Source organism: Lepidochelys kempii, chromosome 22 (assembly GCF_965140285.1).
Source record: "Lepidochelys kempii isolate rLepKem1 chromosome 22, rLepKem1.hap1, whole genome shotgun sequence".
NCBI classification, from domain to species: Eukaryota; Metazoa; Chordata; order Testudines; family Cheloniidae; genus Lepidochelys; species Lepidochelys kempii.
Window position 1 is genome coordinate 17,668,844 of NC_136401.1, and position 19,494 is coordinate 17,688,337.

At 44.5% G+C, this 19,494-nt stretch overlaps 1 protein-coding gene across 16 annotated transcripts in view; it reads left to right on the forward strand.

Annotated features, from left to right (window-relative positions):
- Window positions 1–19,494, forward strand: part of SIK2 (salt inducible kinase 2) — a 115,633-nt gene that overhangs the window by 16,069 nt on the left and 80,070 nt on the right. For 14 of the 16 annotated variants that reach the window (XM_073321217.2, XM_073321205.2, XM_073321207.2 and 11 more), the window contains one exon: window positions 10,319–10,382. In XM_073321217.2, coding sequence (XP_073177318.1) covers window positions 10,319–10,382 — 64 coding nt within the window. Of the gene's footprint in view, window positions 1–8,441; window positions 8,485–10,318; window positions 10,383–19,494 lie in introns of those variants that run through there. The other 2 variants (XM_073321213.1, XM_073321215.2) reach the window with 2 other exon arrangements.

The following is a 19,494-nucleotide window of genomic DNA, read 5'->3' on the forward strand; positions in this document are numbered from 1 at the left end:
TTTGATAGAACAGTGTTACAGTCACTTTATTTAGCGGTTGCCAGGACTTCTCAATCCCACCTTCTAGATGAGACAGTGCTTATCAGTTACCTAGAGTGGGATCATATGGACACAGATTTGAAGAAGACAGGATGGTTACCTTATAGGACCAGTAGTTCCCTGACCTTTCAGACCCCTTTGGTACTGACTGCACCAAGACCACCTACCTCTGAGGCAGTGGAACCATCCCGTACTGTGCAAGCCAAAGACCCTAAGCAGTTGGGTTCAGTCAAAGGCACAAAAGGAAAACCTACAATCCCTGCCTCGGTACCACCAGAGCCGCTCAAACATGCGGCAGCAGCACTGAGCAGCTTGGCAGCGCTACAATCTATGGTGTCATCCACAGTGCACAACCCTCGGCACTGACGACCGCAGTAAAGGTATCAATACCACTGACAGCACCCTGCTCAGAACTGATGCTCTCCGTACCACAGCAGTTTCTCCAACATAAAGACCTTTTAGTCTCGTCAACACCGGAATCTCCACTCCTCAGTACCGACATTATTCCAGCACGCTTGGTACCATGCCAACTCACTATGTGAACCTGATCAGCTCCTCCTTTATCCAGTGATGAGGATGATAATGAGGAAGGAAAAATCTACTCCTCCCATTGCTCTTCACCTATACAGACACACACCAGACCGGGTCCACTAGAACAACATCAGTACCACCGAAGACCTGCAACTCAAGGATGGTACAGACGCCCCTGGATGCTGCCACCAATATCATTCCCACCACAGTATCCCTACTGGGACCCATGGGCAGCGTGCCGCCAACACTACCCTAAGCCTCCCAGTCCACACAGGGAGAAGTCAAGGCATTCTCCATCACCTTCAGTACCTTGACTCTCTAAATCCCTGGAAGAGGCAATCGAGAAACTGGAGAAGACTTTGGATCAGGAAGTCACTGCGGCTGCCGGTTTTTCATCCTCCTTTCCAGATGAAACTATCATGCCCCCACCACCCACGACGGGGATGACTTTAAACAGTTCCAAGAACTGTTTAAGAGGATTGCAAACTCACTGGGTATACCGCTGGAAGAAGTTGCAGAGTCCCACATCATAAGTTGTTGGACATCCTCCAAACTTCAACCTCTTGCAAGATTGCTCCCCCAATAAATGAGGGTTTTGTGAACCCAGCCAAGACTCTCTGGCAGAGCCCAGCAACAATTCTGCCCACTTGCAAAAGAGCGGATTAAAAAAAATTCTGTCCCTTCCAAGAGAATGGAATTTTTATTTTCACAACCCCTTCTCCCTGTTCTCTAACTGCCCCAACCCCTATCCACATCCCTGGCCCCTGACAGCCCCCCGGGACTCCCACGCCTATTCAACGCTCTCTGTTCCTTGTCCCCCGACTGCCCCACCCCAGAACCTCCGCCCCTGACTGCCCCTCAGGACCCTTTGCCCTTTATCCAACCCCCCCCATACCATGCTGCTCAGAGCAGCAAAGCCCCACCGCCCAGCCGGAGCCAGCCACGCCGCCGCCATGCGCGGCGGGCCAGAGCGCTGGTGTCGTGTGGAGGCTGTGGGGGAGGGGCCGGGGGCTGGCCTCCCCAGCCAGGAGCTCAGGGCTGGGCAGGACAGTCCCGCGGGCCGGATGTGGCCCGCGGGCCGTAGTTTGCCCACCTTTTCCCTACGCCAAACTCACTGGTGTTAGAGGCCATGAATGAAAGGGGCAGACAAGGTTATTACGTGGGGAGACGCAAGCTGTCAGCCTCCACCCCTAAACCCTGCTTCACTTCCAGCATTTATAATAGTGTTAAATATTTCAAGTGTTCCTAATTTATAAGCGGGGTCGCACTCATAGGTTTGCTGTGTGAAAGGGGTCACCAATACAAAAGTTTGAGAACCATTGCTATACCTTAACATTTTTGTGGGTGAGAAAGTTAAGTTTGGCACATAAGGATATGTCTACACTATGAAATTAGGTCGATGTTATAGAAGTCTATTTTTAGAAATTGATTTTATACAGTCGATTGTGTATGTCCACACTAAGTGCATTAAGTCAGCGGAGTACGTCCTCACTATCATGGCTAGCATAGACTTAGAGTGGTGCACTGTGGGTAGCTATCCCACAGTTCCCACAGTCTCGGCCGCCCATTGGAATTCTGGGTTAAGCTCCCAATGCCTGATGGGGCAAAAACATTGTCAAGGGTGGTTTTGGATATGTCGTCAGTCGTCCCTCCCTCCGTGAAAGCAATGGCAGACAATTGTTTCATGCCTTTTTTCTGCACAGATGCCATACCATGGCAAGCGTGCAGCCCGCTCAGCTCACCGACACCATCACTGTTGTGTCCTGGGTGCTGCTGGCAGCAGACAGTGTAGTAGGACTGCTAACCATCGTCATACATCTCTTCCGCTGCAACTCTGCTCTGCTGCTATTGTCTCAATAGCAAATTTCTCCATGTTGTCTGTCATGGGCTCCCGGGTACATGTGTTCTTCCTCGGGAAATGTGCATGGTGCTAACCGTCATCCTCCACCGCTTCCGCTGCAACTCTGCTCTCATGAATCCACCTCGCAGGCCCTCTCGTCGTTCTCTATAAATATCTATTCTCGTGGCATCCGTCTTTAGCCACCGCTTCCGCTGCAACTCTGCTCTCCTGCAGACGCCATGCCACGGCAAGCATGGAGCCCGTTCAGATCACCGCAGCAGTTATGAGCGTTGTAAACACCTTGCGCATTATCCTGCAGTATGTGTAGAACCAGAACCTCCAAAAGCAGGCGAGGAGGCGACGGCAGTGCGGTGACGAGAGTGATGAGGACATGGACACAGACTCTCTCAAAGCACAGGCCCTGGCAATTTGGACATCCTGGTGGCAATGGGGCAGGCTCATACTGTGGAATGCCGATTCTGGGCCCGGGAAACAAGCACAGACTGCTGGGACTGCATAGCTGCAGGTCTGGGATGATTCCCAGTGGCTGCGCAACTTTCGCATATTTAAGGGTACTTTCATGGAACTTTGTGACTTGCTTTCCCCTGCCCTGAAGCGCAAGAATACCAAGATGAGAGCAGCCCTCACAGTTCAGAAGCGAGTGGCGATAGCCCTCTGGAACCTTGCAACGCCAGACAGCTACTGGTCAGTCAGGAATCAGTTTGAGTGGGCAAATCTACTGTGAGGGCTGCTGTGATCCAAGTAGCCATCGCAATTACTGAGCGGTTGCTATCAAGGGTAGTGACTCTGGGAAATGTGCTGCAATCAGATTCCCTAACTGTGGTGGGGAGATAGACGGAACGCTTATCCCTATCTTGGGACCGGACCACCTTGGCATCCAGTACATAAACTGCAAGGGGTACTTTTCAGTGGTTCTGCAAGCACTGGTGGATCGCAAAGGACTTTTCACTGACATCAACGTAGGATAGCCAGGAAAGGTATATGATGGTTACATCTTCAGGAACTCTGGTCTGTTTGAACAGCTGCAGGAAGGGACTTACTTCCCAGTCAGAAAATAACCTTTGGGGATGTTGAAATGCCTATAGTTATCCTTGGGGACCCAGCCTACCCCTTAATGCCATGGCTCATGAAGCCATACACAGGCACCCTGGACAGTATTAAGGAGCTGTTCAACTACAGGCTGAGCAAGTGTAGAATGGTGGTAGAATATGCATTTGGAAGCTTAAAAGCACGCTGGCGCAGTTTACTGACTCGGTTTGACCTCTGCGAAATCAATATTCCCATTGGTATTGCTGCTTGCTGTGTGCTCCACAATATCTGTGAGTAAGGGGGAGACATTTATGGTGGGGTGGGAGGTTGAGGCAAATTGCCTGGCCGCTGATTACGTGCAGCCAGACACGAGGGCGATTAGAAAAGCACAGCAGGGCATGCTGTGCATCAGAGAAGCTCTGAAAACCAGTTTCATGACTGGCCAGGCTACGATGTGACAATTCTGTTTTTCTCCTTGATGAAAACCCACCCCCTTGGTTCAGTCTGTAAGCCAACCACCCTCCCACCTTTGATCACCGCTTGCAGAGGCAATAAAGTCATTGTTTCAAAATCATGCATTCTTTCTTTATTCATCACACAAATAGGGGGATAACTACCAAAGTAGCCTGGGAGGGGTGGGGGAGGAGGGAAGCACCTGGTGAGGTGGTGGATGAGGGAGGAGGGAAGGACAAGGCCACACTACACTTCAAAACTTACTGAATGCCAGCCTTGTGTTGCTTGGGCAGTCTTCTGGGGTGGAGTGCCCGGAAGGCCCACCTCCCATTCTTGGGTGCCTGGGTGAGGAGGCTATGGAACTTGGGGAGGAGGGTGAGCGGTTACACAGGGGCTCCAGCAGTGGTCTGTGCTCCTGCTGTCTTTCCTGCAGCTCCACCAGACGCCAGAGCATATCAGTCTGATCCCCCAGTAGCCTCAGCATTGCATCCTGCCTCCTTTCATCATGCTGCCGCCACCTCTCCTCTTGCTCCCGCAACCTCTCATCTTAATCGCGAATGTGGGGTTTTTTTTTTTCTGCCTTATCATAGAATATCAGGGTTGGAAGGGACCTCAGGAGGTCATCTAGTCCAACCCCCTGCTCAAAGCAGGACCAATCCCCAATTTTTGCCTCAGATCCCTAAATGGCCTCCTCAAGGATTGAACTCACAACCCTGGGTTTAGCAGGCTAATGCTCAAACCACTGAGCTATCCCTCCCCCGTAAAGTACTGTGTGCTAACCCATTGTGTCACTGGAGTCCAGGGTTAGGCATGTTTCTCCTTGTTCCATGGATGGATTTGGGGAGGAGGGTGCTAGCCTCTGTTACGGAGATGATAGGGGGAGCGTTGAAACATTTGCAGCTGTGGGAGGAAAAAAGGGAGAATAGTATTTAAAAAGACATTTTAGAGAACAAAGGGTAGACACTTTCACGGTGAACCAAGCTGTTAACATTACATAGCACATGTGCTTTCGCTACAAGGTCGCATTTTGCCTCTTACATTGAGGGTCTGCCAGTTTGGTGTGAGAGATCACACACAAAGGGCCGGGCAACAGAATTCAGATGCAGGCAGCCACGGTAAGTTACAGTCTCTCGGTTTCTTCAACCTTCATAACATGTGGGAATGGTTTCAAACAGCAGCGCCCTCCTTTCCCATACCAAGCACCCGTTGGGTTGGCCATTTAAAAGGAGGGGCTCTACTGGCCGCGAATGCATCCCAAGTCTTCAGGGCAAATTAACCATTAAACACGCTTGCTTTTAAACCATATATTATATTTACAAAGGTACAGATGGAGGTGCCAGAGGTGCCTTCTCCAGCTTCATGGTACAGGAGCCCGCCGTGGGAGGGTATTGGCTCCAGGGTGATGAACAGTTCCCGGCTGTCGGGAAGAATGGTTTCTCTGCTCGCCTGCTGTGCGCTATCCTCCTCCTCTTCATCTTCCACACCCCAAAATCCTCATGCCTGTTGCGTGAGACTCCCCCCTTGCAGGTGTCCACGGACAGGGGTGGGGTAGTAGTAGGGGCACTCCCTAGAATTGCATGCAGCTCATCATAGAAGCGGCATGTCTGGGGCTCTGATCCGGAGTAGCTGTTTGCCTTTTTGGTAGGCTTGCCTGAGCGCCTTAATTTTCATGGGGCACTGCTGCGGGTTGCTGTTGTAGCCTCTGTCCATCATGCCCTTGGAGATTTTGGCAAATGTATTGACATTTTGTCTTTTGGAACGGAGTTCTGATAGCACGAATTCATCTCCCCATACAGCGATCAGATCCAGTATGTCCCATTCGGTCCATGCTGGAGCTCTTTTGCAATTCTGACAGGTTTCAGAGTAGCAGCCATGTTAGTCTGTACCTGCAAAAAGAAAAGGAGTGCTTGTGGCACCTTAGAGACTAACAAATTTATTTGAGCATAAGCTTTCCTGAGCTACAGCTCACTTCATCGGATGCATGCAGTGGAAAATACAGTGGGGAGATTTTATATGCACAGAGGACATGAAACAATGGGTGTTACCATACACACTGTAATGAGAGTGATCAAGTAAGGTGAGATACTACCGGCAGGAGAGAAAACAAACCTTTCGTAGTGATAATCAAGGTGGGCTATTTCCAGCAGTTGACAAGAACATGTGAGGAACAGTAATAAACATGGGGAAATAGTTTTACTTTGTGTAATGACACATCCACTCCCAGTCTTTATTCAAGCCTAAGTTAATGGTGTCCAGTTTGCAAACTAATTCCAATTCAGCAGTCTCTCTTTGGAGTCTGTTTTTGAAGTTTTTTTGTTGAAGGATTGCCACTTTTAGGTCAGAAATCAAGTGACCAGAGAGATTGAAGTGTTCTCCAACTGGTTTTTGAATGTTATAATTCTTGACGTCTGATTTGTGTCCATTTATTCTTTTACATAGAGACTGTCCAGTTTGGCCAGTGTACATGGCAGAGGGGCATTACTGGCACATGATGGCATAGATCACATTGGTAGATGTGCAGGTGAACGAGCCTCTGATAGTGTGGCTGGTGTGATTAGGCCCTATGATGGTGTCCCCTGAATAGATATGTGGGCACAGTTGGCAACGGGCTTTGTTGCAAGGATAGGTTCCTGGGTTAGTGTTTTTGTTGTGTGGTGTGTGGTTGCTGGTGAGTATTTGCTTCAGGTTGGGGGGCTGTCTGTAAGCAAGGACTGACCTGTCTCCCAAGATCTGTGAGAGTGGTGGGTCATCCTTCAAGATGCATTGGAGAGGTTTTAGTTGGGGGCTGAAGGTGACAGCTGGTGGCGTTCTGTTATTTTTTTTGTTGGGCCTGTCCTGTAATAGGTAACTTCTGGGTACTTTTCTGGCTCTGTCAATCTGTTTCTTCACTTCAGCAGGTGGGTATTGTAGTTGTAAGAACGCTTGACAGAGATCTTGTAGATGTTTGTCTCTGTCTGAGGGGTTGGAGCAAATGTGGTTGTGTCGTAGAGCTTGGCTGTAGACAATGGATCGTGTGGTGCGGTCTGGATGAAAGCTGGAGACGATTCTGAGACTGTATGGTCACCTGTGCTCATGAGCTCGTCATGCTGGCCAAACAGGAAATGAAATTCAAAAGTTCCCGGAGTTTTTCCTGTGTACCTGGCTAGTGCATCTGAGTTGAAAGTGCTGTCCAGAGCAGTCACAATGGAGCACTCTGGGATAGCTCCCATAGACCCATATGGTCGAATTGCGTCCACGCTACCCCAAATTCTACCCGGCGATGTCGATTTCAGCGGTAATGCCCTCATCGGGGAGTAGTACAGAAATCAATTTCAAGAGCCCTTTAAGTCAACAAAAATGGCTGCGTCGTGTGGATGGGTGCAGGGTTAAATCGATCTAGCGCTGCTAAATTCGACCTAAACTTGTTGTGTAGACCAGGGCTAAGGCTGAGGCCCTATAATGGGGCAACCCACCATGTTTGGTAGGTTCAGCTCATTCATTGTTAGTTCGTCGTTAATTCTTAATTTTTAGTTTTAAGTAAACTCTAAGTTAAAAGAGCTCTTAACCTCTCATCTTGCTCGTCCCTCCTGTCCTCATATTCATTTTCTGCTTTCCCGGACTCTGACATTGTTTGCCTCCACACATTCTGCTGGGCTCTTACAGTGCGGAAGGACTGCATGAGCTCAGAGAACAATATTAGCTGTAACGTCTTCTAAGTTTTTCACTTCCCACTCAAGACTTGAGGAACCTGGATGATCGAACTCTAGACCTGAAAGACTTCTTAAAAATCTGTTTTACTTTTCGCTATTTATGTTGTATTCTTTTTGCATTTCACTTAAATTGGATGGTAAAAATAGATCAGTCAGTTTCACATTTGTTTCAAGTATCTTTCATTTTCTGTTGTTCATATTAACATGGTGCCCTGGCATTTTGGGTTATTGGCATTGCAGGGTAAGAGTTTGATCTGAATATAAATCCTTATATTACAGAATCTACATTTTGGGCCTAACTTCCCTGTCAACAACCTTTTTAGTAAATTTAGGCCAACATTTCATGAATGGTGCTTCATCTGATTTTGTATTTGAAATGTCATGCAAGAAACATGTTTAACTCAAATTGCAGGCACCAAAAAAATAAAACAAAAGAAAAAACCCCTTTGCATTCAAACTGAGGGCCTGATGCTGAAGCCCTGTGAAGGCAATGGGATTGCTCACATAAAGGATCAACTCTTTGGTGACAGAATTATTCCACTGAATAAAGACAAAGGGCTTGATTTAGCAAAGTCTTGTTTAGCTTTAATTTCACATTATGGGAAATAGTCTGGCATTTCCTTTTAAAATCAACTTGTGATTCATAGAATAGAGGCAAATGTTAGGGGATAAAATTAGTAGCAAGCATAAGTAAGATTCACCACGATCTCCTTAATGAATGACAGAAAAGAAAAACGAGGGAGAGAGAGGAGTGGGAAGGAGTTAAATTAGGGACTGGAGGGAAGCAAGGACAGTTACAGACAAAGGTAATGCAACTTTTAATTTTGTTTGCCTCCTAGATATTATTGTCATTGGCACATTAGAAATACATTTGGTAGATAGGTAAGTAGATAAAAGTAACGTTAGCATGTCAAAAACATTGAGTCTTTCTAATCTATCTACATATAATGTGCCCATCATAGTAGTATGTCCACAATATGAGTCTCAGAGCTCCCTATTTGAGGGTGCTGGATGTAATGGGGACCAAATTCATGGCTTTCTAGTGTAGAAAATACAGTATTGACGTTTCCTGTCTCCTCCAGGTGTTGGGTTAAAAACCAACCTTTCCATACTTTTTTTGTTTTTCAAAAAAGAAAATTTACAGGCAAAATGTACTCTGGACCTTTATAGAATTAAATAAGGACCCAGATATGGGTGGAGTTTCTGAAGATTAGCCATTGCGTTCTATCTGTAGAGCGATATCAAATCTTTTGGGTAATTCATGTGGGTTTTATAATTTTCTGTTAGATATGTGAGAGACAAGGTGGGTGAGGTAATATCTTTTACTAGACCAATTTCTGTTGGTGAAAGAGACAAGCTTTTGAGCTACACAGAGCACGTCTTCAGCTGTGTCGTCTTTAGTTCTGTGTAGATTGAAAGTTTGTCTCTTTCACCAACAGAAGTTGGTTCAGTAAAAGATGGTACGTCACCCACCTTGTCTCTTGAATATCCTGGGATCAACATGGCTACAACATGTTAAAAATATATTGTAAAACCTAAGAAGAAAAACACATTTATTCAAAAACAATTATTTACTAGAAACTGTTGCAATAGTTTCAAGGTTGTGAATAAATAAAAATCAGGAAAATCATGATTAAAGAAGGCTGCGCCCACAGCTTACTCAGGTTGGTGTGTGTTTCTCAAATTACAGTGCTCAGGTTTGTTAAAATAGTTGACGTCCAAAATGTGACTGACGCTCAAATTGTTATAACTTGCTGGAGAAAAAAATCCTAAATGACTATTTTTATTTTAAAATACAGTTTTTCAGTCTGTTTTTGGTCCTGCTACTTGTGTAATGAGCTACTGAGGGAGCGCTTAAAAGATTAAGCTAGGGTGATGCATAGAAAAAAAAACTGGAGTGTAATCAAGGAAGATTTCCTTTTGGGGGTTGATTTTCTTGGTAAGCTCATGTCCTGAATTCTTTAGTGAAATCCCCTTGTTTGGGATAGCGCAGAAATTTTGATGTCAAATTTAGAGATGTAGATTTTTTTCCCAGTATTTCCAAATTGAGAGCAGGCTATTCTTGTGGGAAAGCTTACTCAAACACGATCAGGGCTATAGATGTCTGAGGAAAGAAGTTTGAAGTTATTTGTAAAATTTTCAGAAAGGTGAAAATGGGTTTGTGATGGTTCCAGTACTGTACTGCGCACAGTTGCATTATGGTATCAATGGAATCTCATGATTTATCAGATTAGCCAGTCTTTCCCAAACGTGCATTGCATTTTTTTTCCACCATGACGACTGAGGGCACCCAGGGCTCCAGGCTTCTTTCCTGTCCACAGACACTAATCATTTTCCAGCATGTCAGAAGAGGAGTTAGGCAGAACAGTCACTCAGACATGTTGGCTCAAGTGCAAACCACTTTCAGGCCAAGTCTGTTCACTCAGTTAGCATTTGGAGTTGTCAGCTTCTCATAGCTATTATTTGGGACGAAGAATCAAATCTAAGTTGTCATTTAGGCTCCAATTTTAGCAGAATACTTAAGCATTTGGCTAACCATCAGCACATGAGTAGCCCTGTTGAAGCCAGTCACATGACTAAATTTAAGCACCTGTCTACGTGTTGCAGGCATGAGACCTTAAGTGACTTCCTCTGGGGGAGAAGGGCTGGAATAGCTATGTTTATGTAGTTTTTATCCTTCTCCAACTAAACTAATGTGCAATTTCTCCATCAACAGGTGATGGAGACCAAAAGCATGTTGTACCTTGTGACAGAATATGCCAAAAATGGAGAAATTTTCGGTAAGCAAGAGAATATTTTAATGTTAAAATATTAAATCGTTTACTTCTGCAGGTTGTTATTGCATCTTACTTGATCAGTCTTTATAAAATAAAAACACACAGCCAACCTGCGGAGCTCGTTGCCAGGGGATGTTGTGAAGGCCAGAAGAAAACTGGGTTCAAAAAAGAATTAAATAAGTTTGTGGAGGATCAGTCCTTCAATGGCTATTAGCCAAGGTGGTCAGGGATGCATCCTCGTTCTGGGTGTCCCAACTGCCAGAAGTTGGGACTGGACAACTGTGGATGGATCACTTGATAATTGCTCTGTTCTATTCGTTCCCTTTGAAGCATTGGGCACTGGCTACTTTTGGAAGACAGGATATTGGGCTAGGTGGACCATTAGTCTGACTCAGTATGGCCGTTCTTACGTAAATTGAAGCCTCGGAGACATTTATACTATAGCTCACACTTTCTCATTTATATGTCAAGGAAAAGCTGTGACACTAGTTGAAACTGTTTTCCTCTTTTTATTAATTGAAATACAAAAATGTTTCTTAAAAACATAAGTGCTTAATGTAAGGTTTAACAAAATTCTGTTCAGGAAATGTGGTGTCCTTCTAGCAGAGTTGATTGTATATTAAAAAGCAATGTAGATTCATAGATTCCAAGGTCGGAGGGACTGTTGTGATCATCTGGTCTGACCTCCTGTATAACACAGGCTAAATAACTTCCCCAAAATAATTCCTAGAGCCACTCTTTTAGAAAAACATCCGATCTTGATTTAAAAAATTAGTGTTGGAGAATCCACCATAGCCCTTGGTAAATTGTTCCAATGGTTAATGACCCTCACCATTAAACATTTATGCCTTATTTCCAGTCTAAATTTGTCTAGTTTGAGCTTTGAGCCATTGGATTGTGTTGTACCGTTCTCTGCTAGATTGAAGACCTATTACTAAATAATTGTTCCCCACTTGGGTACTTGTAAACTGTAACCAAGTCACCCCTTAATCTTCTTTGTGTTAAGCTAAATAGCTTGAACTCCTGGAGTCTGTTACTATAAGGCATGTTTTCTAATCCTTTAATCATTTTTGTGACTCTTCTCTGAACCTGCTCCAATTTATCAACATCTTTTTTGAATTGTGGGCACCAGAACTGGACACAATATTTCAGCAATGGTTGCACCAGTGCCAAATACATAGTTATAATAACTTCTGTACTCCTACTTGAGATTCCCCTGATTGCATTAGCCCTGAGAGTGTGGGCCGAAATCTGATCTCATTTACAATGGTGTAACTCAGTTGAAGACAGAGTTATCAGATTTACACCAGTGTAATGGAGATCAGGATCTGGGTTTATGCTTACTACATAAAATGCCAGATGTTCTTCTGTCACAATGAATGGAGGCCCAAACCATATTTCAGGGAAGCTAAAACACTGTTGTTTCTAGCCTTTTTCAGTCATCAGACTTACCTTTTTAATGTGGTTCCTATGGTGCGTGTTTATTCATAGCTGGTCGGAGTCACTCTACAGTAGGCACTTAAATTCTGGTAAGTTTAGCTAACAAACCTGACCTTGTTTCAGTTTCGTCTTTGAGCACTGAAATTGGAGCAGGGACAAGATTTTCAAAATAAATTCAAATGAAATTTGGCGTTTTGCTTATTGTGATACTTTAAAAAGAGTTGTTTTGCTTCTGTTGGTCTCTGAAGACTGTAACCATCAGGAAAGGCTGAATAAAGAAGTCATCTCGATGCATCTGAGTCCCAGGTTGTATGCTCTCCAAATTATGTCATCTTAGCAGAAGGATCGTGCAGACTTTTCTTTCCTTTTTGATCATTTTAAAACTAGTAGTTAGTGAAAAATGTTGGCCCAGAAATTATTTTTGTGTGTCTACTGCAGTTCCAGAAGCAGAGGGCAGTGTAATATTTAGATGCTGGGACTTAGTGGTTCTGGCTATATAGAAGGGAAGAAAGGTAAACAAAGTAGTAGTGTCCTCTCTCCATCAGATTTGCAACCATAATAGAAAATGAACCTGTGCTTTATGCACCAAGAGTCAAAGGTTTGTTCTCTGAAGTTGCCTGAGAAAAGAGGCATTCCTCCCAAAAGAAATGACCTTGTACTGTTCTCTTTATCTTGAGGGAATAGTTGGCATTTCACAAGACACCTCTGGGGCATCTGCTGTCATTTTCTCCATTACCAATTATTGCTGCCTTTATATAGCTAGGAAGAAGACTTTGGGTGGAGATTGGCTTTATGCTTTCATCCCGTAGTTTCTATTCTTCTGTTGTTTTCCAGTCTGAGGGTTTTGCTATCGAAAGAATCATAATTTGCAGAGAGGCTCTGTCATGACATGTGGTTATGTCGAAGGCAGTGTTTCTTCTGGCCTCACAGGCTGTTTGCTGTTCCGGCCTTGCCAGTTTTCACTGCGGGGATCAGAAAGCAGTTCTCTCATATCAGAATCTTCCAATAAACAGAATTCCCTTTGGAGCAAATAAAATTGAATGAACTGTGAAGTAGAATTTTGGAGTATGGAGCCTTCTGAGCAGTTCTTACACAGGTATTTGGTATCTTACACATGCATCTGGCCTTTGCCTGGCAGGACATTCCTGCAAGGTGTTCTTTCCACAATGGTAGTAATAAAGAATCTCCGTCATTTCATTGGGATAACAAGATGTGAAGGAAGCTTTTTCTCATCTTCTGAACATTTGGAAACAATTCAAAGGGAGATGAATTCAATGCCTAACAAAGGTCTCTAGTTGTCTATGAACGTGACAGGAAAGAGAGGATTGGGAAATTTCATTTTTGAGTTGTTATAGGACTGTGGTAAAAGAAAGGGTTTCCTAAAGACACTCACATTTCTGGATATATTTGCCATGGTTGTGGATGTCTTCATGTGGGGTGAGAACTCAGAAATTGTAGGGTGGTCACTTAACAGTTTGGGAGCTCAAACAATTAACAGGCAGTCAGCAGATTCCCAGCCAGTAATTAAATTCCTGGGGGGTTTTGTTTCCATATCTTTGCTTCTTGACGTACACTCTATTTGCAAGCCAAGTATGTGCTTGTGGTTTTTACCTAAAAATGTTGATTCTCTCGTTTTCAGTAATGACATTTTAGGTGGCTGGCACTGGAAACTGAAGATGGGCCACCTTCAATCCACAGAACTTTTGGACATTTGGCTGCTAACAGCACAAGAATATTGCATAAGTGTCTCAGCCCCAAAACCGGGTATCTGCAGCCTAATAGAAGAAAGGTTTACTTTCAGTATTTCTGTACAGTGATGGGTTGGCCTATTGCCTCACAGACACAGTGGGGATGACTTAAGACTTGTCTCCACTTGAAATGCTACAGCGGCAGTGGCGTTGCTATAGCTCTTCAGTGTAGATACTGCTATACGGGATGGGAAGGGTTCTCCTGGCAGCATGGGAATCCACCTCCTCAAGAGGCGGCAGCTCGGTCCTTCGACCTAGTGTTATGTACACCGGGGGTTAGATCGGCTTACCTGTTTGAGGATTTTGCACACCTCTGAGTGATGTAGCTGGGTCGACCTAACTTTTCAGTGTAGACCAGGCCTTGAGCTTGTTAAATCCTTTCTAATCGCTGAAGATTTGGGCTGTCCTAAAATGGCAGATGCCTGACAATAGAGTAAGCAGAGCACTCATTATGTATCTGGTCTTTAGGGGCCCTTCTGGCAATCTTGGGTGATCATGTAACATAGCTGAGCCTGGTAACTTGTACTCTGGCCTTTTAGAGGTCTTCAGAGTAGTCAGTCCAAATAGGCTACTCTGGGATATCAACATTTCAGTGTAATGAGGGTTTAGATTTGCCAGTCTATAAGCATCAGAAAGAGCCAGGGCTATTCCTGTGCAAACAAGATGACGCTGTCACTCAGCTAGTCTGTTTCCAGTCACCTTTAAATATATCTACTGAAATAGTGCTCCCAGAGGTCTTAAAAGATTTAGCACAGGTAGAATTTAATCTTGCAAATTTTTGGCAGCCTTTTCCTCTTGGGCTTCTGTATATTACCCTAAACTGTTGGCAATATTTGAGTGTAGGCTTAGTTACATTAGCAACTGGCAACTTTGTAGGTGGAAGAGTTAATGGGTTCAGAAAGGGAATAGGGTGAGAATAAGACCTTTTCTATTTGGCTGTGCTTCCACAATAGCAGGATGGTGTGTGGTCTTGGTTGTGACGGGACATGATCAGCATTTAGAGCCATGATCTTGGAATGGGAGAAGATACTTGGATGGAGAGGTCAGCCTGCTGGAGAAGACAGAAATAATATTTTTTGTTCATGATTTGGAAATGTGGCTTTTCTTAAGCAATCGTTGTTGAAGTATAACCATGTTGTATAAATCAGTCTCTGCACCTTGTCTTCCTGTAATTGGTGTGAGATTGAGTTAGTGCCTAATTAACAGGATTGGGGAGATTTAGGATTGCTGAACATAAACTGAATGTTTAAAGCAGGCTCTCTGGATATATGGAAATGGAATTAGATACACCTTAGATAAGGATTTCTACGTCATCTTATAATTTTTTTTTTTTTAAATAGTGTTTGGTGGCAGTCTGGGGCGATGTGCCAGTATATTCTAGGGGCTGAAGTTCACAGAAAGGGCATTGTCTAGAATAGTAAGAGGCAGGGAGGGCTGCAGGTCAGGATTTAGATGTTAGTAAAGCTGTGTGGAAGGCTCAGAGCTATAATGAAGATGATGAAGATGATGAATGGGGCACCAAGGCTGACGTGCACCAGCAAAGCATAGAACTTGGAACAGCACGATGTTCTGCAGGTTCTGTGTAAGAAGACAATATTGTTAGTCTGTTTTTTTAAACTAAATGTTTAATTTGTCCTCTCTTAGAATTGTGCAATAGGATTTTATATTGTTCCATGCTTTTTATTTATCATGAAAATTCCAGATTAATAAACATCTCTTCCCCTCTGACAGAGGTCATGAGGATCATGAGTTAAGGTCCCCACACTACATTGTGTAACTGATCCCGTTATTTTACTGGTTCTGGTTATACATCCTGCTGGACGACCATGCACTACTACACTCCCCCGGAAATATTTACATTCAAGTCTCATGTTTAACCCTAGTAGATTGTATTCAGTGGTATTTAGTATCGTTCAGCACCAGTATGATAGGGGATTCTATGCTTGTGTCAATTGGCTTTAGTCCCCAGTTCTTACCACTACCCTAACCTGCTTACTAGAAAAGCTTGTTAGTGTGATGATTAGCCATCTGAGGCCAGGTCTACACTCAAAAGTTAAGTTGACACAGCTATGTCATTCAGGGGTGAGAAAGTTCTATACCCTTGAGCAATGAGTTAAGTTGACCTAACCCCCGTGTACACAGCACTAGGTTGATGGGAGAATTGTTCTGTTGACCTAGCTAGTGCCTCCTGGGGAGGTGCGTTAATTATACCAATTGGAGAAACCCTCCAGTCACTGTAGTGGGTGTTTATAGTGAAGCTCTACAGCCGGTAGAGCCCTGCAGATGTGCCACTGTAGTGTTTCAAGTGTAGACAAGCTCTGAAACTTTTCATCACTTGAACCTGTGCAAACTGGGTGGAAAAAACTACTATTCTGATCTGGTGGCATTTTACACCTACTTTGCCCTCACTTTGCACTGGAGTAAATGACTACACAAGCTGCAAGGCAATGGAGAATGAGGCCCAACGTTTCTGAAGCTTCAGAAGGAAGAGATCAGGAGGGCAGAGGAGTTTGCTTAATCTTGGAATCTGTGGCCACTGGGTTTATTGAGCAATTTGTCAGATTGTCACTCTTCAGAGTCTCTCAGAAACTTAAAAACATTTGCCTTAAAGCTTTTTGTTCAGTCCTCGGGTTGCAAGATAGGGAAACAAGGGAGGCCCCAGAGACCGGAAGCTAACCCTTATTGCAATCCTGCAATTGCATAAATGATTTCCAGACTCCTTTCTTGTTCTGTGCTGTCATAGCACTTAGTTACTGTGGTTGTGGGCATCATAGAATGGATGGTAGGTAATCAGTGCCTATTACGTTAAGGTTCTCATCCAGATTGTGGCTCTGAGCATTACTACACTATATATTAAATAATTGTCAGAAATTATTCTGACAGACTCTGAAAGACTGGCAAACACATGAGACCTTACTGAGACGTTATCGGTCAGTTATCTTTGGGTCATTGTGTCCTCAGTGACCTCTCTGTGTCCATACGCCTCACAGAGGAGGGACAACCGGTTCTAAAAGGGCTTCTAAATGTAACAACCAGCCAAAAGTGGCGTCTTAGGCGCTGACTCTGTGGGTGCTCCAGGGCTGAAGCACCCACGGGAAAATTTGGTGGGTGCAGAGCACCCACCGGCAGCACCCAGCCCCAGCTCACCTCACCTCACCTCACCTCCACTCCGCTTCCGCCCCTGAGTTACGCTCCGCCCCGGTCTGCCTCTCTGCCGCCCTCCCCCCCCGCGCGCGAATCAGCTGCGCTGGAAGCCTGGGAGGGCTGAGAAGCAAGCGGCGGCTTTGCACTCAGGCCCACGGAGGTGAGCTGGGGGGGGGGGGGGAAGCAGAGCGGGGCGGCGCGTTCAGGGGCGGAGGCGGAGCAGAGGTGAGCTGGGGCTGGGCACGGGGCAGGGAGCTGCCGGTGGGTGCACCCACCAAATTTTCCCTGTGGGTGCTCCAGTCCCGGAGCACCCACGGAGTCGGCGCCTAAGGCACCACTTTTGATGTGATCAGTGAGGGGAGCGGCTGCTCCCCCACCCCTAGGAGCCAGAGGGATCTGCTGGATGCTTCCTGGGAGCTGCCCCAGGTAAGCACCACTGGGACTCCCCACCTCGCCCACCGGCAGGTCCCTCTGGCTCTTGGGGCGGGGGTGGGCCACGACCCCCTCGTGGGGTAAGGAAGGAACCAGTTAAGATTTTGGCAGCTCATCACTGCATCCGACTACAGAGAGCGTGTTTTTTGTAGTTCTGTAGTGTACTGGAGCTGTTTGTCTGCTTCATCCTAGGGGAATAAAACACACATTGACTCGAAATTTTTCTTGTAAATATATTCCGGGTAGTTAACTGAGTAATGTGCTTAAAAAAACCTGACACTGCCTCGAACCTGCTGAGCGGGCAGCCACTTTACTCTGCCCCCAGGTGACATTGTGAGGACCAAGGAGGCTGTGTGTGAAACCCCAGCCATCTCTAAATCCTCCCCTACCATGCTTCCTGAATCCTCCTTTTAGACTTTAGGTTATTACATTGTTTATTTCGTCGTTTTGGTGATTTTTTTTTTTTTTTCCTTCTTGGACGCAGGGAAATGTAGGTATTAGGAACATTTCAGGTGAAGTTCGAGCCTTAGTTGGTTCACTGTTAGGAGTTTCTTTGGATTTAGAAGTCTGCCTCCATACCCAGCATGTCCCAGGATTTATGGACTCAAATTTTGGAATTAAAAATATAGTCAGCTTAAGAAGGCCACTTAGCCCAAACAACCAAGAATGGAGCTTAATTAGAATATCTCTTGGAACCGTTGAGATAGTATGCTGATGGACATTATTATGATAAGAAACTAGATAGATATGTATGTTTTCCATGGAATTCCTTTGGCATCTAAGGGGACATTGAGAGTAAGATTTTCCTTGCACTTTTCTGTTTCCCTCATAATCTCCCTGTGCATATTCTGTATTGGAGACAGTCTGTTGTGCAGATAGCTCAAGTTCACGTACAATTTTTGGTTCTAACCCCGAGATTTCTCTGGAAAAAGTCTTTGCAGTGATTCTGGGATTAGAATTAAAGTTAGATACTTTAGGGGTTTGGTATTTTTGTTTTTCTCCCATTAGTTTTGAACTTTTAATCAAAAATATACACTGTTGATTCACAAAAGATTCTGCTGTTGCGCCCTAAGTTGCAACAGCTTAACCACTTTCTATTATTACCATTTCTATAGACATATTCGCTGGTCAGGAGAGAGTGATGTATGTGTAAGGGAAAAAAAGAGGAGGTGATCTCTAGAAATGAGCACAGAGCAAAGAGTTGCTCTTTCCTCATGTGGCCAAGGCTACCTAAGCTTGTAGAAAGAAACTGATGGGCTGTTTTTTACATGGTGATGTTTGTCTCTGCGTTTTAATGTCTGTTATATTTCCTGCAAAATTGTGACTCTTCAAAGATGAACTGTCTTTTTATTACAGTGAAACAAAGGCTTTTTGGGTGGTCTAGATATATATTAAAGGGTTTGTAAATGGGTTAGAGGCTTTTAACACTAAATTTATCTGATTCTCCATAACCTACTTTGTGAATTGTCTATTGCTGTTTTTTCTTAAGGTATGTCTATGCTACAAAATTATGTCGACCAAAGTTATGTCGACGATCAGCCACCGCGGTAATTACATCGTTTTTGCATGTCCACACTACGTTCCTTGTGTCAGTGGTTCACGTCCCCACCAGAAGCACTTGTACTGATTTAACTGTCGGTGTGGGACATTGTGGGATGGCTTCTGAAAGCCAGCAACAGTCAATGTAAGCGACACAGCGTCTGCACTGACACTGCGTTGACCTAACTACATCGACCTAAGTGCTACGCCTCTCATGGAGGTGGAGTCATTAAGTTGGCGTAGTGGGTGAGTTACATTGGCGGGAGCGACATTTTAGTCTTGATGCTTATGGAGTTAGGTCACTGTGAGTTGCCTTACATCAACCTAACTCTGTAGCGTAGACCAGGGCTTATTGTGTAAAGTAATAGAATTATGCCTTTAGATGCATTATTGAAGGTTTAATATTGTTTAAATTTATACAGTTTTTTTCCCAAGCTCAACTTTTTCTGAGTAATTATGTCTTAGGAGTTATTGAGGCCTTCTATTAAGGGACAGGATTTTTCAGTGTTGATTGGAATTTCTATATGGAAATTTTTTTTCTCTTATTCTGCATATTTTTGAAGTTTTGCTGACTCTTTTTTTGGTCATAGAAACAAGTTGAGATTTCAAAGGGAGAAAAAAAAATGGTTCCTTGCTGTTAGTTCTGCAGGTTGCCAGACACAGAAAGATCCACTATCCTGACGAGTTGCTATGTAAGGGAGTGGTTTGTTATTTACTAATGACCAAAACAAACAAACAAAACCTAGTACCAAAAACTTTGTTCTGTGTTTGAACAGCACCTAGTACCATGTTGTCTTGGTGCATGACTGTGG